Source organism: Gracilinanus agilis, chromosome 1, assembly GCF_016433145.1.
Source record: "Gracilinanus agilis isolate LMUSP501 chromosome 1, AgileGrace, whole genome shotgun sequence".
Taxonomy (NCBI): Eukaryota; Metazoa; Chordata; class Mammalia; order Didelphimorphia; family Didelphidae; genus Gracilinanus; species Gracilinanus agilis.
The window spans coordinates 376,193,782-376,210,447 of record NC_058130.1 but is presented as its reverse complement, the minus strand read 5'-3'; the positions used below and the strand labels follow the sequence as shown (position 1 = coordinate 376,210,447).

The window sequence follows — 16,666 nt, the reverse complement described above, 5'->3', positions numbered from 1 at the left end:
CTCTTTCTCTCTCTCTCTCTCTCTCTCTCTCTCTCTCTCTCTCTCTCTCTCTCTCTCTCTCTCTCTCTCTCTTCCTTCTTCTCCATGGCTTCACATTCATAAGCTGCCTCCTACATGTGACTTTCCTTTATCCTCCAAGTTATTAGTACTCTTTTTCTCTCTTGAATTCACTTTTTATTATTTATTATAAGCTTTATGCTTACTCATTGGTGTATATGTTGTGTCCTCCCAACCTGCCCCTCCACCCTTTAGAAATATGAACTATTTGAGGCAAATAGTTGTTTATTTGCTGTCTTTTCTTTTTTCTTTTTTATCCCACAATGACTAGTGAAGTGCCCTGTACATACTAGGTATTTAGTAAATGTTTTGTTTTGTTTAAAAAAATTTTTTAAGAACCCTTACCCTCCATCTTAGAATAAAATACCATTTATTGGTTCTAAGGCAGAAGACTGGGTTAAATGACTTGCCCAGGGTCACACAGCTAGGCAGTATCTGAAGCCAAATTTGAATCCAGGACCTCCCATCTCTAGGTTTGGCTCTCAACCTCCTGAGCCACATAGCTATCCCCTAAATTTTTTTAAAAATTGAATTAAAATAACAAACTAATTTTAATGCCTGGACTCCTGATCCCAGACCATTCTATTTCATATGTAGTGTCACTTTCCCCTACAAACACCAATATACCATGGAATTCTCCATACCTGCCAATCACTTCCAGACACTCAATGAGGGAAAAAAAGTGGCTACACTAAAGTGTGTGTGGGGTGTAGGGAAAGGGGAGTTAAATCTAATGTCCAATGTCATTTAATGTAGCTACCTTAATGTGGTTGAAGCTTTGTCTTGGAAAAATTTTTTTAAAATCTAAGCCCATTGTTTTACCTATACTCAGCCCTATTTCCTTTACTGTCAGTTTGTGTGTGTGTGTGTGTGTGTGTGTGTGTGTGTGTGTGTGTGTGGCTACAGATAAGACAATCACCAATAATGACAACTTCTAGAGAAATAAATGTAAAGTCCTATGTGGCACACATACAGAGACTCTCAAATACTTTGCAGAAAAACTAAGACAAGAGATGCTTCTTAATTTAAATTGCCCATTTCTCCCCCTTTAGAATAGTAAAGTCTTGCCAAAGAAGAAGCTGTAACCGAAATTTAGAGAATTGAGGAAATGCTAAGGAAGGTAATTTTATTTATCCTAAGAACTTCTCCCTCATCACTATAATTTTCAACTGTTGTAAGCACCTACCATGTGCCAAGCACTCTGCTAAGTATTTGGGGATACAGAAAAAGAGCAAAAAACTGTCCCTCCCCCTCAAAATCTAATCTCCCACTCATGTTATGTAGGATTCTCCATGCAGAGGGGCAGGTAAGAGGAGGACAGAAAAGTTAAGCCCTTCTGGATTTGCAATGCGAACTTGACCTTGTTGATTGCTTTTTCTTTCATGAAATATTCAGCTTTAAAACATCCATGGAGAGGGATCTGCTTCGACTTAGTTTATAATTCTTTCTCTTCCTCTTGCTTCAATCAATGTGAGCTGGGAAGGGCCAAACAATTTTAATATTAGACTGAGCATGGCAGAATGTAAGCCCCTTGAAGGTTGTTCTATTCTGTTCTTCTCTTTGTATCTCTAGTGCTTGGCACATAGGTGGTTCATAAATATTTAGTGATTGATCTATTGTTATTCCTGTTCTCTCTGTGAATGAATCTTACCATGCCTATACATCAATGATAGCAGAATCGCAGAACTATAAATATGGTAGAGGGAAGTGGGACCTTAGGCAACACTATTGAGTGGGGAACCTTAGTTCACATCCTGGCTTTACCACTTACTACTGGTATGACTGTAGTCTGGACCTTAGTTCTCACATCTTTAAAATGAAAGGTTCAGACAAAATGACCTTTAAACGTCCCCTCTCCAACTCTAAAGTTACAATATAGTATAAGGCAACTGTAGCTCAAGCCTGAGGCACTTAATAGCTTTATGACCCTGGCTTTCACTTCTGTTTGTCTCAGTTTCCTCTACTGTAAAATGTGAATAAAAATAGCAAATTTCAGAATGTTGTAAGGACCAAATGAGATAGCATTTGTAAAGCAGTTATCCTAGTGCTAGCTCCTAGTAGGTGCTTAACAAAATTCTTGTTCCTTTTCTCCATCCTTCCCTTTGCTATTTTGTTGATGATCAGTTTTCAGAATCTTTGTGACCCCATCTGGGGTTTTTCTTGGCAAAAATATTGTAGTGGTTTGCCATTTCCTTCTACAGCTCAGTTTACAGATTAGAAAACTGAGGCAAACTTGTTCAGGGTCACATAACCAGCGAGGCCAAATTTGAACTCAGGTCTTCCTGACTTCAGCCCCAATGGTTCTATCCACTGGGACACTTAACTGCCAAATAAGAATTTATTCTTCTAACTACCTCCTCTTTTCTCTATAACCATCTCTTATTACAGATTACAAACATGAGACTCAGGAAGGTGAAGCAATTTACCTAAAGTTACTCAGCTACAGTACAGTATAATGGTAGAGATAGGATTAAAACTGTTTATCCAATTTCCCATTCCTGGCTCTTTTCACCATTCCACACTGAAAAATAAAGAGAAGGGCTGTCATTTTATGGTGTCAGCTGAATGAAGTTAGGGAGGGTCTTACCTCTACTCCTATTGTAGTTATTTCTGGCTCAGAAGCTTTGTAAAGTAAAGGACAAATATTTATTAAATAAACACCCATTAGCCACTTGGGAATGCAGAAATGAAAGAGACAGGGTCCCTGCTCTCTTAGATTATTAGCTCTAGGAATGCTGGGCAGGGAGCTCAGAACAGTTGCCAACAGCCAGTGTAGCCTAGGCTGAGAGCGCTCTCATTAGTCTCTCACAGCTGGGGGTGAGGGTACAGTATCCTCTTTATTGCTACTCAGTTTCAGTGTTAGGCAGGCACTAGATTTGATGTCTTTATGCAAACTGGTTTTCCTAACTGGAGAATGCTAAGACCTTTGGTCTCAGGTGTTGAACTTCCCTGACTTAGAGAGCAAAAAGCATGAAATCCTTCTTCATTTGCTGTATGTTCTGCACGATGGGGAGTGACCTTGACATCAGAGAGGACACTAAAGAAGCATCATTGCCTCCGTGGAAGACAGAACAAGAGAAAGCAACTTTGGATGTGACAAGAAAGAATTAGTTTAGACATCAAGGAGCACTGTATGACATTAGATTGGGAAATTTTAAAATCTCTCTCTTGAGATGGTTAATCCTAGAGTAGTTATTACTTTATGCTCTATAGCTGCTGTGGGGTATAGTCCTACCTAGCTAGAAAATAGGTTAGTCTGAATGCAGATTGAAGCATACTTAAAAAAAAACAACACAACTTAATCCTTTTTGTAGTTTTGTTTTAGTCTGTATTTTCTTTCACAACATGATTAATGTAGAAATGTTTTGTATGAGTGCACATGTATAATATAACAAATTGCTTGCTTTCTCATTGAGAGGAGGAGAGTTCTAATTCAAAATTTTAAAATATGAAAATAGTTTTTATATGTAATTTGAAAACAGATCCCCTACATAAAAAGGAAAAAGAAAGAAAAGAAAAAAAGGTAATAGGTTAGATAATCTAAAGAAGTTTCCTTTCATTCCTATGAATTTATGAGCCCAATAGCTTCCAGGGGAGAGACAAATCAAGCTGTTTTAAATTTATGGAAGTGACTCTTTCCACGAGATTACATCTTCTCTCTCACTTTCACACCAGATAAGGGAATGGATTTGCCCAATTATCAGCTTTCGGATTCCCTGAACTGCTTAAGACCTCATGGGAGTATGACCCATGAGACAAGGGAAGGGACCGTGGGCGACATTGTCTCTGAAGATTTTGAGTGGTGCTCCACTCTTACAATGCCCAGACTCAGTTTTTCCTTCCCAGAGATTTCCCAAGAAAAGTCTTTTCAGAGTCATCACACTGCCCAAGTGGCACGAGCGTTCTACTGGCTGATCAATTCTCCCAGGGGTGATTGGCCCCACAGCTGCCTGCTCCAGATAATTCAGCAGCAGATGGTAGGGCATAGGTGTTGATTGACCCCAACCCTGAGAGGAACAATAGTTTGTCTGGTGCTAATAGGGAGAGGGCTATGTGGATGAGAAACCTCTCTGTGATATGTAATGAACCATGCCTCCAGCTACTCTAAAGCATTTCATGGCATCATGCTGGAGTCATTATATGGGGACAACTCCCCCAGTGAAGCAATAGGAGCTTTGTTCTGATGGTGCCCTGAGGAAGCTGTGCTTACATAGAGTGTTCTAGCCTCCTACCAGCCCAGAACCCCATTAACTAAGCAAAACTGTGAAAGATCTAAATTCTGTCTTTGGTTAGACCTCTTGCCGCAATAAGCAGGAATTTGGCAACCGTGACAAATTGAGTTGGGGTGTATGGCTGTTCCCTAACCCTCAAAGCCCCAGAAGAGTCAGAGTGGGTAGGAGATAGCAAGTGTCCAGAAGAAGCTGTGTATTCTGTGGGGAAGACAGGTCAAGGGAGAGGATCAAAATTGTGAAGGATATAAAAGGGTAGTCAAAGGAAACTCTAGGGCACAGAGAATATGGGCCAGGAAAGAGTCAAACTACAACTTCTACATGTCAGTGTCCTGAGGGAAAGCCCCAGTTGTCCTAGTGTTGCAAGAGTCATCTTGAAGTAGTAGCATCCTGTTCTCTGGGTACCCAGAAACTCCTATATGAACATCCAACCTAGGTTTGCACCTCCCTAACAAGCCAATATGATAAATTAATTCTGGATAACATTTTAAAGGGGGTTGAAGAGGGGAAATATTTTGAGTTTTCATTCCCATTTGAAGAAATTTGTATGTATTTTAAATGGTCTTTTAATAAAGGGATAATTATAATTTTCATAAATTATATATAAGTCTATTCATACCACTTCTCCCAAGAATCTTTAGTGATTGATTCAGTATCGACAACTGAGTAAAATTCATCTCCCAGTGCTTGGTATTTGTATTGTTCCCATTTTGGTAAGAGGGAAGGAAAAACACTATTTATTAACCACCTTCTACGTATCATGCCCTGTGGCAGTAAGAAATTTACAAATATTATCATATTTGATCTCACCATGGCCCTGAAAGGTAAGTGCTATTATTATCTTCATTTTACAGTTGAGGAAACTGAGGTTGAAATAAATTTAGTGACTTGTCCAATGTCACAACATAACTAATAAGTATCTGAGGACAGATTTCAATTCAATCTTCCCATCTCCAGTCCCAGTGACTTTATGCACTGGGTCACTTAATTGCCAAATAAGATCCATTTTTCAAAACTCATTTCGTATTTTTCTCTTCCATGTACTTTGCACTCCTAACAAAATGAACTCTTTACTGTTGTCTGATCATAGTCAATGCTTTCCTGGCTCTCTTCCTTGGTTTCGAATGTTCACTAAACCTACAATGCCTACAAACTAAGCCTTTAAAGCCTAACACAAACGCTACCTCTTTCAGGAAGCCTTGATTCTGTGTCCCTTTAAAACTAATTATTTTAAATTTAATGAACTTTTCATGTCAAAATAGATATTAAACTATTTATATTTTCATCACCTAGTAGTCTATAAGTTCCAGCAGGGCTAAACACAGTAGGCACTTAGCAAATATTTGATGAAATTACATGTTTTAAATATGTTATGTGATGACAGGGAGGCATGTTATGGGGCACGTATATCTCAAATCCCATTGGAAGTGGTAGCCTCCTGTCACTAGGCTTCCCTGGACTTTAAGTGTTACTTCCCTGGAATTCTATTCCTTCTTCTTTAAAACAATGGGGTTAGACTAGACCTCAAAGTCTTGTAGTTCTAAATGTCAGAATCTGTTTTTATACTGGTTAGAGCAGAGACATGCAGCAGGGAGCCAAACTGCAAAGTTATTGCAATATGATTACATGATTGCAAATAACTAAGTGAAAAATCTAGCCATTATTTGGATCTTCTCAGCTCTCTGAATGTTTGGCATCGTGTACAGAAAGAACCTGAACTAGATCTGCAAACATTTTGCCATTAAAGGGCCTGATCCTTTAAAATTCTCACAAGAAATCTGAGTAGCTTTTGGAAATGGGAAGTACCTGTAATTTAATAAGCTTCTGCATCTTAGCAATGGATTTGACTCAAGTTGCGTATATTTTGGGAAGTGTAAAATCTGTGGGGGTGTAGGTGCAGAGAATGGCATTTTTAAAATAAATTAAAAATAGGTTTTTAAGAAACAAATCTGTGGGGGTTTTTGTTGTTGCTGGGTTTTTTTGGACACAGCTGGCAGGGACAGAACACATTGCTCTACTGTTGGCACCAGCAACCAGACTGAAAGTTATAGCACCTTGATCCAAGCTGAATTTAGGTTTCCTGAAGATTTGCCCACATCTCCAAACACTCTATTCTGAATGCATGTGTTCACAGTTTGATTAACCCAAACATTAGGTATCATAAACAAAGTATAGAGAACCTCTTACTTCTCTCTTTCCTTTACATATCGTATGTATGTAAGTACGTATGTAGATGTGTGTTTTGTTGTTGTTCAGACATTTCAGTTGTGTCCACCTCTTTGTGACCCTATTTGGAGTTTTCTTGGCAGAGATACTGGAGTGGTTTGCCATTTTCTTCTCCAATACCTGTGTTTATTTACATATATATTATATATCACATAATATATACACACATATAAAAGATAATGCACTATTTATACATATATGTGTATATATAAACATGTATGCACATATGTGCATGAATGTCATGGATATGCTCTGTTCTCATTTTTCCTGAGCAATGCCAGCTACGTCTCCCTTTCAGGAATCTAGGGATATTCTTGAGGGGTTGGGATGATTCTTCTCTAATGCAATCAGCTTGATCTCCCATTTCTAGGTAAATTCTCCTCCCACCATTAGTCAGCAGTGCCTACCACTCCAGTTTCATTTAACTAATCAATATCAATTAGCTTTTACAAAGAGTTATTTATTTCAAAGATGTAGGGCAGGTAGATTATACAAAGGAGAGAGCCCTGGATTCAATGAGTTCAAATTTGGTCTCTGATACTTATAAGCTAAGCAATCCCAAGTAAATCACTTAACCTTTTTCAGTCCAAGTTCCCTTATCTCTAAAATGGAGATAATAATAGCACTTACATTAGGAGACTTTTGAGAGCATCAGCTGAGATAATACATGTAAAGCAATCTACAAACCTTAAAGTAGTATATAAATGCTAATTATTATTATTAGCTTTTACTCTGTCCTGATCCCCAAGGGCCGGCCATGTGGATGGCAGTCTGGTTTAGGGTGCTGAAAAGGTCAGAATACTGACTTTGGGGAGTCATACAACCTAAGTACAAACACTGGCTTTCCCATACTACCTGTGTGACTCTGATTCAGACCCTTCATCTTTCTTGGCCTCAGTTTCTTCATCTGCAAAATGAGGGAGTTGGACTCAATCATAGGTATCACATACTTGCAGGGCACATGCAATTCTCAATACTCCCAAGTGCTGCCCAAATGTAATAGGGAAGTATTTAACAAAATAAATAAAAATTCATTAAAACATATATAAGATTAATATGCTGCTAAATGTACATTTAAATCTATGTTGGTTTGATTAGTATTGCAGGGAGGAGGGAAGGGATAGAGGGAAGGAAAGAACTGGTAACACAAATTTTTTTTTTCAAATGGAAAAATAAAATAATGTGGAAAAAATGTTTGGTATGTTGTCCTCTAAGTCATTATTAGCCCACAGGGATCCTTATATAAGTTTTGTGGCCCTTCTTTCTTTTTGAATTTGATACCACCTCTCGATGAGGTCCCTTCTAGATCTAAATATATGACTCCTTAGAATCATGGAATATCAAAGTAGACAGACTGGATATTTGGTTTAGCTCCATCATTTTATACCTAAGGAACTGAGAATCAGGGAGCTCTTTGAGGTGTGCTGATGTTTCTTTCAGGGACAGACGTCTCTTTACAGCAGTTTCATTTTTTCTAATATTGGTGCCATCTTGAACATATCAAATGGGATCATGTTTGTAAAGTGCTTAGTACAAAGTCTGACACATAGTAAGAAGCATATAAATGCTTATTCTCTTCCCTTTATCTTCTTCCCATTTTATAAATGAGAAGCTCTAACATAAAAACTGACAAAAATAATAATTCCAATATTTTCCACAACTTGATTATTGATGAGAAATTATCTCATTCTTTTCACTTCTCTGACCCATTTAAATTAGGTAGCATTCCTATCCCAGAAAGCTAGAATGTGGAAAAATGAGAAGTACAGAATTAAGGGGAGAAGGCACAGAGAACCAGTTACCAGAAATATGAGTTAGGTTGCAAATGGCCTCTGACCCAGGATTTGGAAAGATACTGCATTATACACTGTTGAATGATAAAGAAAGTTCATTTTGCTACCAGCAAGTCAGTCTTGCATCTTGCCTTTCGTACAATAGAATATATGATTTTTTGAGTGCCAGAACTATTTTATGTTAGCTTTTTAATTCCTAGTGCCTGAAATATAGTAGGTACTTAATAAATGCCTGTTCATTGATTGTGCTGCTAAAAAGACATTTTCTATAGGTATTGCACTAAGTAAGTTTTAAACAATATTGTAATGAAGGAACAGTGAATCTTTACCCCTCTCCCCGAAACACTGGTCTTTTCCCTTTTCTTTTTCACTAATCAAACTTGCCCATGCTATTCCCTAATCAATGAATCAAACTATTTATACAGAGAAGGGTCTGGAGCCAGGAGGACCTAAGTTGAAATATGGCTTCAGACACTTACTAGCTATATGACTCTGGGCAAGTCACTTAATTCAGTTTTCCTCAGTTTCCTCATCTGTAAAAAGAGCTGAAGAAAGATGTGGCAAAAACTTCAAATGGGGTCAGGAAGAGTTGGACACAATTGAACAATAACCTATGTGCCAAGCATTATGTTAGGTGATGGTGTGATTATTTCAAATTTGAGTGAGGGTGTTAATGATTTGTTGGGGGGTTTTCTTTCAGAATAGTTTCAGAGCAAAGAGAAAAATAAGTATGGGATTTACACTGAGAAAGCAACAGTTACCAACATTTATTTAAGGCAAAGGCCTGCATCAGTTTGAGTTTTTCATTTGCCTATGATAGGCTGGAGAACTTTGGAGTTAATACAATTAAAAGTCTGATTCAGTGTTACGTGTTTCATGTTTCTATCAGTATATGGAAATTAAGAAAATTTTGAAGGTAATAATCAGGGAACTTTGAATCCCTGAACTGTTTTAAGACGATTGGATGAATATACTTTGCCTGATTATAGCTGAGCTGGTGGAGATGAGATTTTGGTTACTCATCTTGAGTTGGAGGGTTATTTCTAAAGGTAAAAGATCCATTTCTGAACCAGGAAGAATAAGAAGGGAAAGCATCAGAGAAAAGACCCCAAAGATTTGTGAAATCAAGGTTATAGCTCTTTGTCCTTTTACTTTTTTCTTTTCTTTTTTCAAACCTTTACCTGATATCTTTGAATAGACACTAAATATTAGTAAGGGCTAGGCATTAGGAATTAAGTGACTTGCCCAAGGTCACACAGCTAGGAAGTGTCTGAGGTCTGATTTGAACCTAGGACCTCCCATCTCCATGACTGGCTTTCTATCCACTGAGCCAACTAGCTGTCTTTGCCTGATCATTTTTGCTAGGAAGATGGCAAAAGAAGGGCTCCTTGTCTTTATATTCTTTGCAACCTACTACTGAGGAAGTGAAGAAGAAAAAAAGAGGAAAGAAGGTATTTCTACTTACTGCTAAAGGGGTAGAGAAGAGGAAAGAAGAGATTTCTCTGCATTGCCACCTGTTGCCAAGGAGGAAGAGAACCTTAATGCCACCAGAAGGAGCAGGACTGGAAAGCTTTCTGCCACTCAACCTAAAGTCTTTCAAAGTACTCTCTCAGCAAAAGGCAGCTGCTGAATTGCAAACTAGTAAAATTGCAGATGACAGGTGTAATTGAGGAGTAGGAATAAGCCCATTTAGATAAAGGAAGGACAATAACAATGGAGGTGCCTGGTGAATTGACCTATGCCTTTGAGATGACACACTCTGGGAACAGCCCCACTTAGAACTTAGTCACTCATCCAACATCAACACTACACCCATTGGGGAAATCTGGAAGAACAGTTTTTGAGAAAGAAAAAAAGGCATCAATGCTCTTTGTTGAGAGTTGCTGAGGCTACATGCGTTCTTCATTCATGTTCCATATTACCCTCAGTGATTTAAGTTTGTATCCACTCTACTCTATGGACTTTGTGCATTGGTGGAGACTGCAATTTAGATTTGTAGATAGATTGTTATAGGATTCTAGTTTTTAATTTGTCTTCTGTTTAGTTTTTTTTAAAACTAAGAATAACTGGAATCATCTTGGATAGTTTGTAAACAGGAAATTTAAATAGGGGCTCATGAATTTAAAATATAGAGGAATAGTCACCCATCAGGGATGCCCCAAGAAAGTGAGCAGTAGCAGCAGCTGTAGCTCCCTTTTTAGAAATCTCAACCTACAGGAATGACTATAGGATGAAGAGGAATGAGTTGAGAGAGAGAAAGGAGGGTGATAAAAGGAGTGATCCGTGACCACCAATCAAAATTGTCATTATGTTAAATGACTAGCTAATTCAATCAGCTAATTTAAGATGAGGTATTAAAGTCTGATAATGGTTTGGGGGGAGGTTACATTTAAATATATAATTTATAACAAGTATTTTCATATTCTCTTCTCAATGTATCATCTATTCCAGAGAGTATTTATACTCTTATAGCAGCCTTCATTCCCTTAATAAAAATAAATAAATAAGAGGAAAATTTTAGATGTTTTGACATGGATGGTAAGATAGATGCTGGGAAAAGTGGTGAGGAGGTTTCAGTCTCCTGAAATAATAGCAGGTAAATAAGTATCTACTCTAATTGCTTGTAAGGCTGGCCTATGTACACTAATATGAGACTTATTTTAGGAGGCGGGAAATATCAGACCATACTTCTAAAAGATTCTTACCTTTCTGTGATTGTTTCTCTGAGACCACTGGCCACCCCCTTGACCACAGTACTAGCTTTGGGGGTCAGGACCACCTGAGATATAAAAAAAGAGCCCTTCTTCCTTCTCTCAGTAATAGACGCCTGGAGAAACTGGATCAGTTTTTCAGGGTCTGTTGTGTTGGCCCAAGGAGCTGGCATCATTTGCCCAGGCCAGAGAAATGGCACCTCTAGAGCAACTGGGCTGTGATAAAAGACCAAGACTTGGTAATCTTTTTCCCACAGGTACTTCAGACTCACTTCATGGGCAAAGATCGCTGGGCACATTTTATTCCCAAAGATGTCTTTCAGCATTTGGACGAGTTTTTCGTGATGGTATTTCTGCATTCCATAGAAGTGGTTAAAGTCCAAGAACACCACCTCCCTGTGGTGATCTGTGAGGAACGCATTAATCTCTTCGAGGCCTTCATTGACTTTGGCACTGAACAGACCATGAGCAAAGTAGAGTTCATTGTCAGGGTCCCTGGGTTTGGTGGAAATCCGGAGATCAAAGTACCGTATTCCAGCTCCCAGCTGACCAGTAAAATTCATGGTCTGAGTTGCTAACCATTTCCTCATCAGCTTTTTGGCCACAGTTCCAAAAACAGAGACAAAATTCTGGACAGTTTCTGGTTGCTCAGGTCCTACTGGAGAGGCTTCATCAATGTAGAAACTGAAGGAATCATGAGATCCTAAAAGGATGACAAGGCACAGTACAGTTAGATACGAGCATTTAAAATCATGCTACTTCATCTTCCTTTCCAAGGGCCCTCCATGTATTTCCAGGAATAGCCCCACTTAGAAACTTAGTCACCCATCCAACATCAGCACTACACCCATTGAGGAAATTTGGAAGGATAATTTTTGAGAAAGAAAAAGGGCATCAGTAATTAAAGTTTCTTTGTTGAGAGTTGTTATGGCTACATGTGTCATTCACTTATGTGCCACATTACCCTCAGTGATTTAAGTTCATAGCTACTCTATTCTATGGATTTTGTGCATTGGCATGAGATTGCAATCTAGATTTGTATATAATTCAATATGATACAAGAAAAAAAATCAATTCACTAATACTTATCCATATGGACTCCCATTTAAACAAGATTTCTTAAAAATTTCTTCCTGATGTGTGCTGCATAAATTAATTTCATATCAGGAAGGAAATGAAAATGATGGAGGAATTTCTTCTGAGTAAAGTTTAAATGATCCCCACAGCCTATTCATACTACTGTCCTCAGTTTGAATTTTGCCTCAGATACTTTCTAGCTCTGTGAATCTGAACAAGTCACTTAGCCTTCATCATCATCAGCTTCCTAATCTATAATATGGGAATAATAATAGTAACACCTACCTCACAGTGTTATTGTGAGGATCAAATGAAATAATATATGTAAAGTACTATGAAAACCTTAAAGCCCTATATGAATGCGAGTTATCATCATCATCATCATCATCATCATCATCATCATCATCATCATTATTCCTGAGATACATATCTATTCCAGCCTTTCATGTAGGTGGTACAAGCAGTCACTCACACAGAATCATTTGAGGAGTTTTCAAAGCCATTGTGTATCCCAAGGTATCACCCATATTTTCCCATCACTTCCATTTTGTTCAGTAATTCCCATTTTTGAATTGCTTTTTCCTCTGTGGTAGGAAACAGATGGCTAATGCTAATACTTTAGTTTCCACACAAAAGAACAACATTATTCTCTCCCCATATTTCCTCCTTCTACATAAGGAAGCATCCTTTGAAATCAGTTAGATCTGAAACCTTGAAGAAAGAGTAAATTTCTAGGAGAATGAAACCCAACTAATTTTTTTAAAAAATAAGACATCTGATAATAACCATATTCAGGATGAACTTGGAGGGACAGGCTCCTATTTAAAAATAATCAGTCTCAATGTCAGAAATTACTCAAAATTCAATTTTAATGTTAAAATAATTCTTTGGTTCTTGGACAAGATGTGTTGAAAAATTAAAAATCAAACTCATGCATACTGGTGCTTCTTATCAAAGAGAAAATAAGGATGTGTTTAGACTGCAAAGAATTACGAATTCATAGAATTTGAAAGTTGAAAGGGATTTAAGTGGCTATCTAGACAAAAAGAATCCCCTCTACAATGTCCCCTACAAAAGGTCATTCAGCTTCTGCTTGAAGATCTCAAAAGAAAGGAAACCCACTATATCTCAAAAGGTAGCCATTCTTCTTTTGGACAGATCTATTTGTCAAGATGTTTTCCCCTGCCTTAACACTAAGCCTAAATGAATCTCTTTTCAACTTTTACCCATTGCTCCTGGTTCTGCCCTCTGGACTGAAAAGAACTAGTCTACTCCCTTCTCCCCATGGAAATCCTTCAAATACTTGAAGAGAATGATCATGTTCTCCTCTGCATCTTCTATCTCCAAGTTTAACATTCCTAGTTCCTTCAAGTGATCTTTATATGATGGGGATTCAACACTCCCCGGCATGATGGTTGCCCTCTTCTGGACCTTTCAACTTATCAAAATTCTTCTTAAAGCAATGAGGCCCAGAAATGAACACAATGCTCCAGGTGAAGTTTAACAAGGGCAGAGACCAGTATGACTTTCACCTCCCAATTCCTGCAAGCCATGATCCTCTTATTTCAGTCCAAGACCTCACTATTCATATGAGACCTATGCCTTTATCTAAGTTATTAATAAAAATGTTTAAAAGACTCTCTCATTTTCAGTACCTATAGCTCTTGGTGCAATGTGTAGGGAGAATTAGCTAAGCCAGAATTTCTCAGAGTAGTCTGTAGACCACTGGAAGCCCTCAAGATTCAATGTGGGGACCAAGAAGTTAAAACTATTTTTGTAAAAATAGTTTGATGTTAATTATATATTAAAATACTCCTTTTCCCAACTACATATCTGTATGATGCTAGATTTTCTTTATATATTTTTTATCAAAACAACAGATGGAATGAAGAAACAGATATGAGAATACCAGTTTTCTATTAATCCAGACAGCTAAAAGATTTGAAAAAATATGCAAAATGATGCCATTCTTCTCTGTGAGTTTTTGCCTCTGAAAATATAGTTCTTTTTATTAGGTGATATTTATATTACCATGTATGAGTTTATTATTGTCATTTAAATGAATACACATTTTTAATTTTCACTTTCAAATGTGGCAAATATTGATAGTTTTAATTTAAATAAATAAAAGCTTTTGGGGTCCTGTATAATTTTCAAGAGTCCAAAAGGGTTGTAAGAATTGCTGATCTAAGGTAAAATTGGGAAAAAGAAAAAGTTTCCTTGAAGATCTCGACAACCCAATGTATTATTTTCATTCCTGCCATTGCGAGATTCTGCAGGCATTTATGATCCCCTCTGGCCATGGTCCTTACCCTGGTCCCTTTCCTGGAAAAAAATATTACCTGGTCATTTCCCTCTTTCCTCCCAGTCCTATACTCTGATAGAGCTTAACTCACTGGGGCTGAAGTGAATCACTTCATGATATACTGTCATCCACACTGATAAAAATTCTAAACTGGCTCTGCTTTGACTGCTGTAGACAAGAGGACTCTCCATAAAAGAAAGAAGGTGAGGTGAAAAGTTGATTCATATAAAGTAAACCAAGATTCGCAAAAGTCAAAAACTGCTGAACTTATGATTAACTTTTCTAGGGAAATACTTTTGGCTTTATTAATTTTTTTAAATCTCAAAATCAGATTTCAGAAGACCAACGAAGAAGAATGCTATCCTCATCCTCCCAGAGAGGTGTTAAAATAAATATGCAGAATGAAATACATATTTTCAGACATGACCAATGTGGGAATATATTTTACTTGACTATGCATATTTCTTACTAGGGTTTTGTTTTGTTTCCCCATCTACATTGAGGGGATGAAACTGAGAAGAGAAAAAAATGTTTGGGTTTTTTTAATTATTAACTTTTAAAACTCTTTCTATTTCTCCAAAATGGAAGGTAGAATGTCTTAGAATATAATGTGAGGTAATATTTGAAGGCAAGCAAGAAAGTAAATTAATTGGATTGAAATTTATCAAAGAAAACGACAATTCACTGCCTTGGCTTTAGCACAGTTCTGCCCCTTTATAACCAAAGTTTTGCAAGCAGAAAAAAAATCATGGAAACTCACTAACTTTGAACAGAACCAGCAAAGGGCTAACATGCCATTATTTACAATCTCCATATCACATCAGTTAGAAATTCAAGGCAAGTCATCTCAGTGTTCAAAGTAAAGTAAAACTAAAAAGAGAAAAAAAGGATAAGCATTATAAAGAAGCAAATGACCCTTTCCAGAATAGTTTCTTTTCCCTGACTACATACAGATCAGAGATAATGCCTCTTTGAATTGTTTTATATACAAAATTGAGTACAGAGCTAGATACAAATGGGTACTTACCACAGTAAACAAAACATGTCAATTGACTATTAGAGCTTGAAGGAACTTTGGATATCAGCAATGCCTCTCCTCAACTTTTTTTTTATGGGTGAAGAAACTGAGGTTCAGAAAGATTTAAGTGACCTCTGACAGGTCACACCATGAGTAATGCAGAGCTGGGCCAATTGCCCAGGAAATTCTACTTCTGATTTGCTGCATTTTCCATCACAATACTGACTAATGATAAGAACAACCAGATGAGAAATGTCACTATTTGTGCCAGGTCTTGAGTTTATTTCTTTCCCCCACTCCCACTCCAACCTTTCACACAGTGGAGAAAAATGATCATGTTATCAGGGACAAAAAAGTGGGTACATTTTTATGATTTGATTTTGGTCTGGAAATTTACATAGCAAAATCAAGCATTTTCAAGAGCATATTGTGTTTTCTACCTGTTTAAAAAAAACACAAGCCTTTATAACTATGAGGGAAATGTGAAAGAAGAAAAGATCTTTCCCTTTCGTTTCTTTAAAAGTCTTTTAAAATGAATTTCTTTTTAAGTCTAACAAATCACTTTCATGTTAGCAAGAAAATTCCTTTGGGATCAGACCAAGAAAACATTCCTGACTCCCAATCCAGGGGTCCTATATACATCAAAGTATTTGTAGTAGCATTCTTTATAGTGCCAAGAAAACAGAAATAACAACAACAAAGTAGGTCATTCTTTGGGAAATGCCCAATGACACATGAGTGTAAACGAATATTGTAAGGATGGAATTTGTGTGAGGCTCTTTTTATTCCTAAGATATAAAGATTTTGGAGGAACCTCAGAAGACTTGCATGAACTGATGTAAACTGAAATAAGAATCAGGAGAACAAAATGCATTCTGAATTTAGTGACCAGTAATGAAAAAAACCAAAAACTTTATCTTTGGAGATCAAATTTAGCCTCGAGGAAGGGTTGAGAAAATGTACCTTCCTCCATTCTTTTTAGAAGCAAGTCACTGTGGCTTCAGAACACTGCATCTACTGTCAGACTCAGATGATGTATTGAAAAGTTTTGCAGAACTGCTTTTTTAATCTTTTCTTTGTTATTATAAGGGTTAGCTCTCTGGGTAAGGGAAGGGGAAAAGTTATGTTTGGAAATGAAGGTGATATAAAAGAACAGAAGATATTAATTTTGGGGGAAAAGTAAAAAAATGCAAGATTGAAAGCAAAAGAAGGGAACAGCAGAAGATAAAATGGATGGATAGTGTCAAAGA

At 37.3% G+C, this 16,666-nt stretch overlaps 1 protein-coding gene across 1 annotated transcript in view; it reads right to left on the bottom strand.

The window, feature by feature from the left end:
* PLCXD3 (phosphatidylinositol specific phospholipase C X domain containing 3) overlaps positions 1 to 16,666 on the bottom strand; it is a 223,273-nt gene that overhangs the window by 46,554 nt on the left and 160,053 nt on the right. Inside the window, exon 2 of the mRNA XM_044657762.1 lies at positions 11,011 to 11,719. Within this exon, the coding sequence (XP_044513697.1) occupies positions 11,011 to 11,719 (709 nt within the window). The remainder of the gene's footprint in view (positions 1 to 11,010; positions 11,720 to 16,666) is intronic.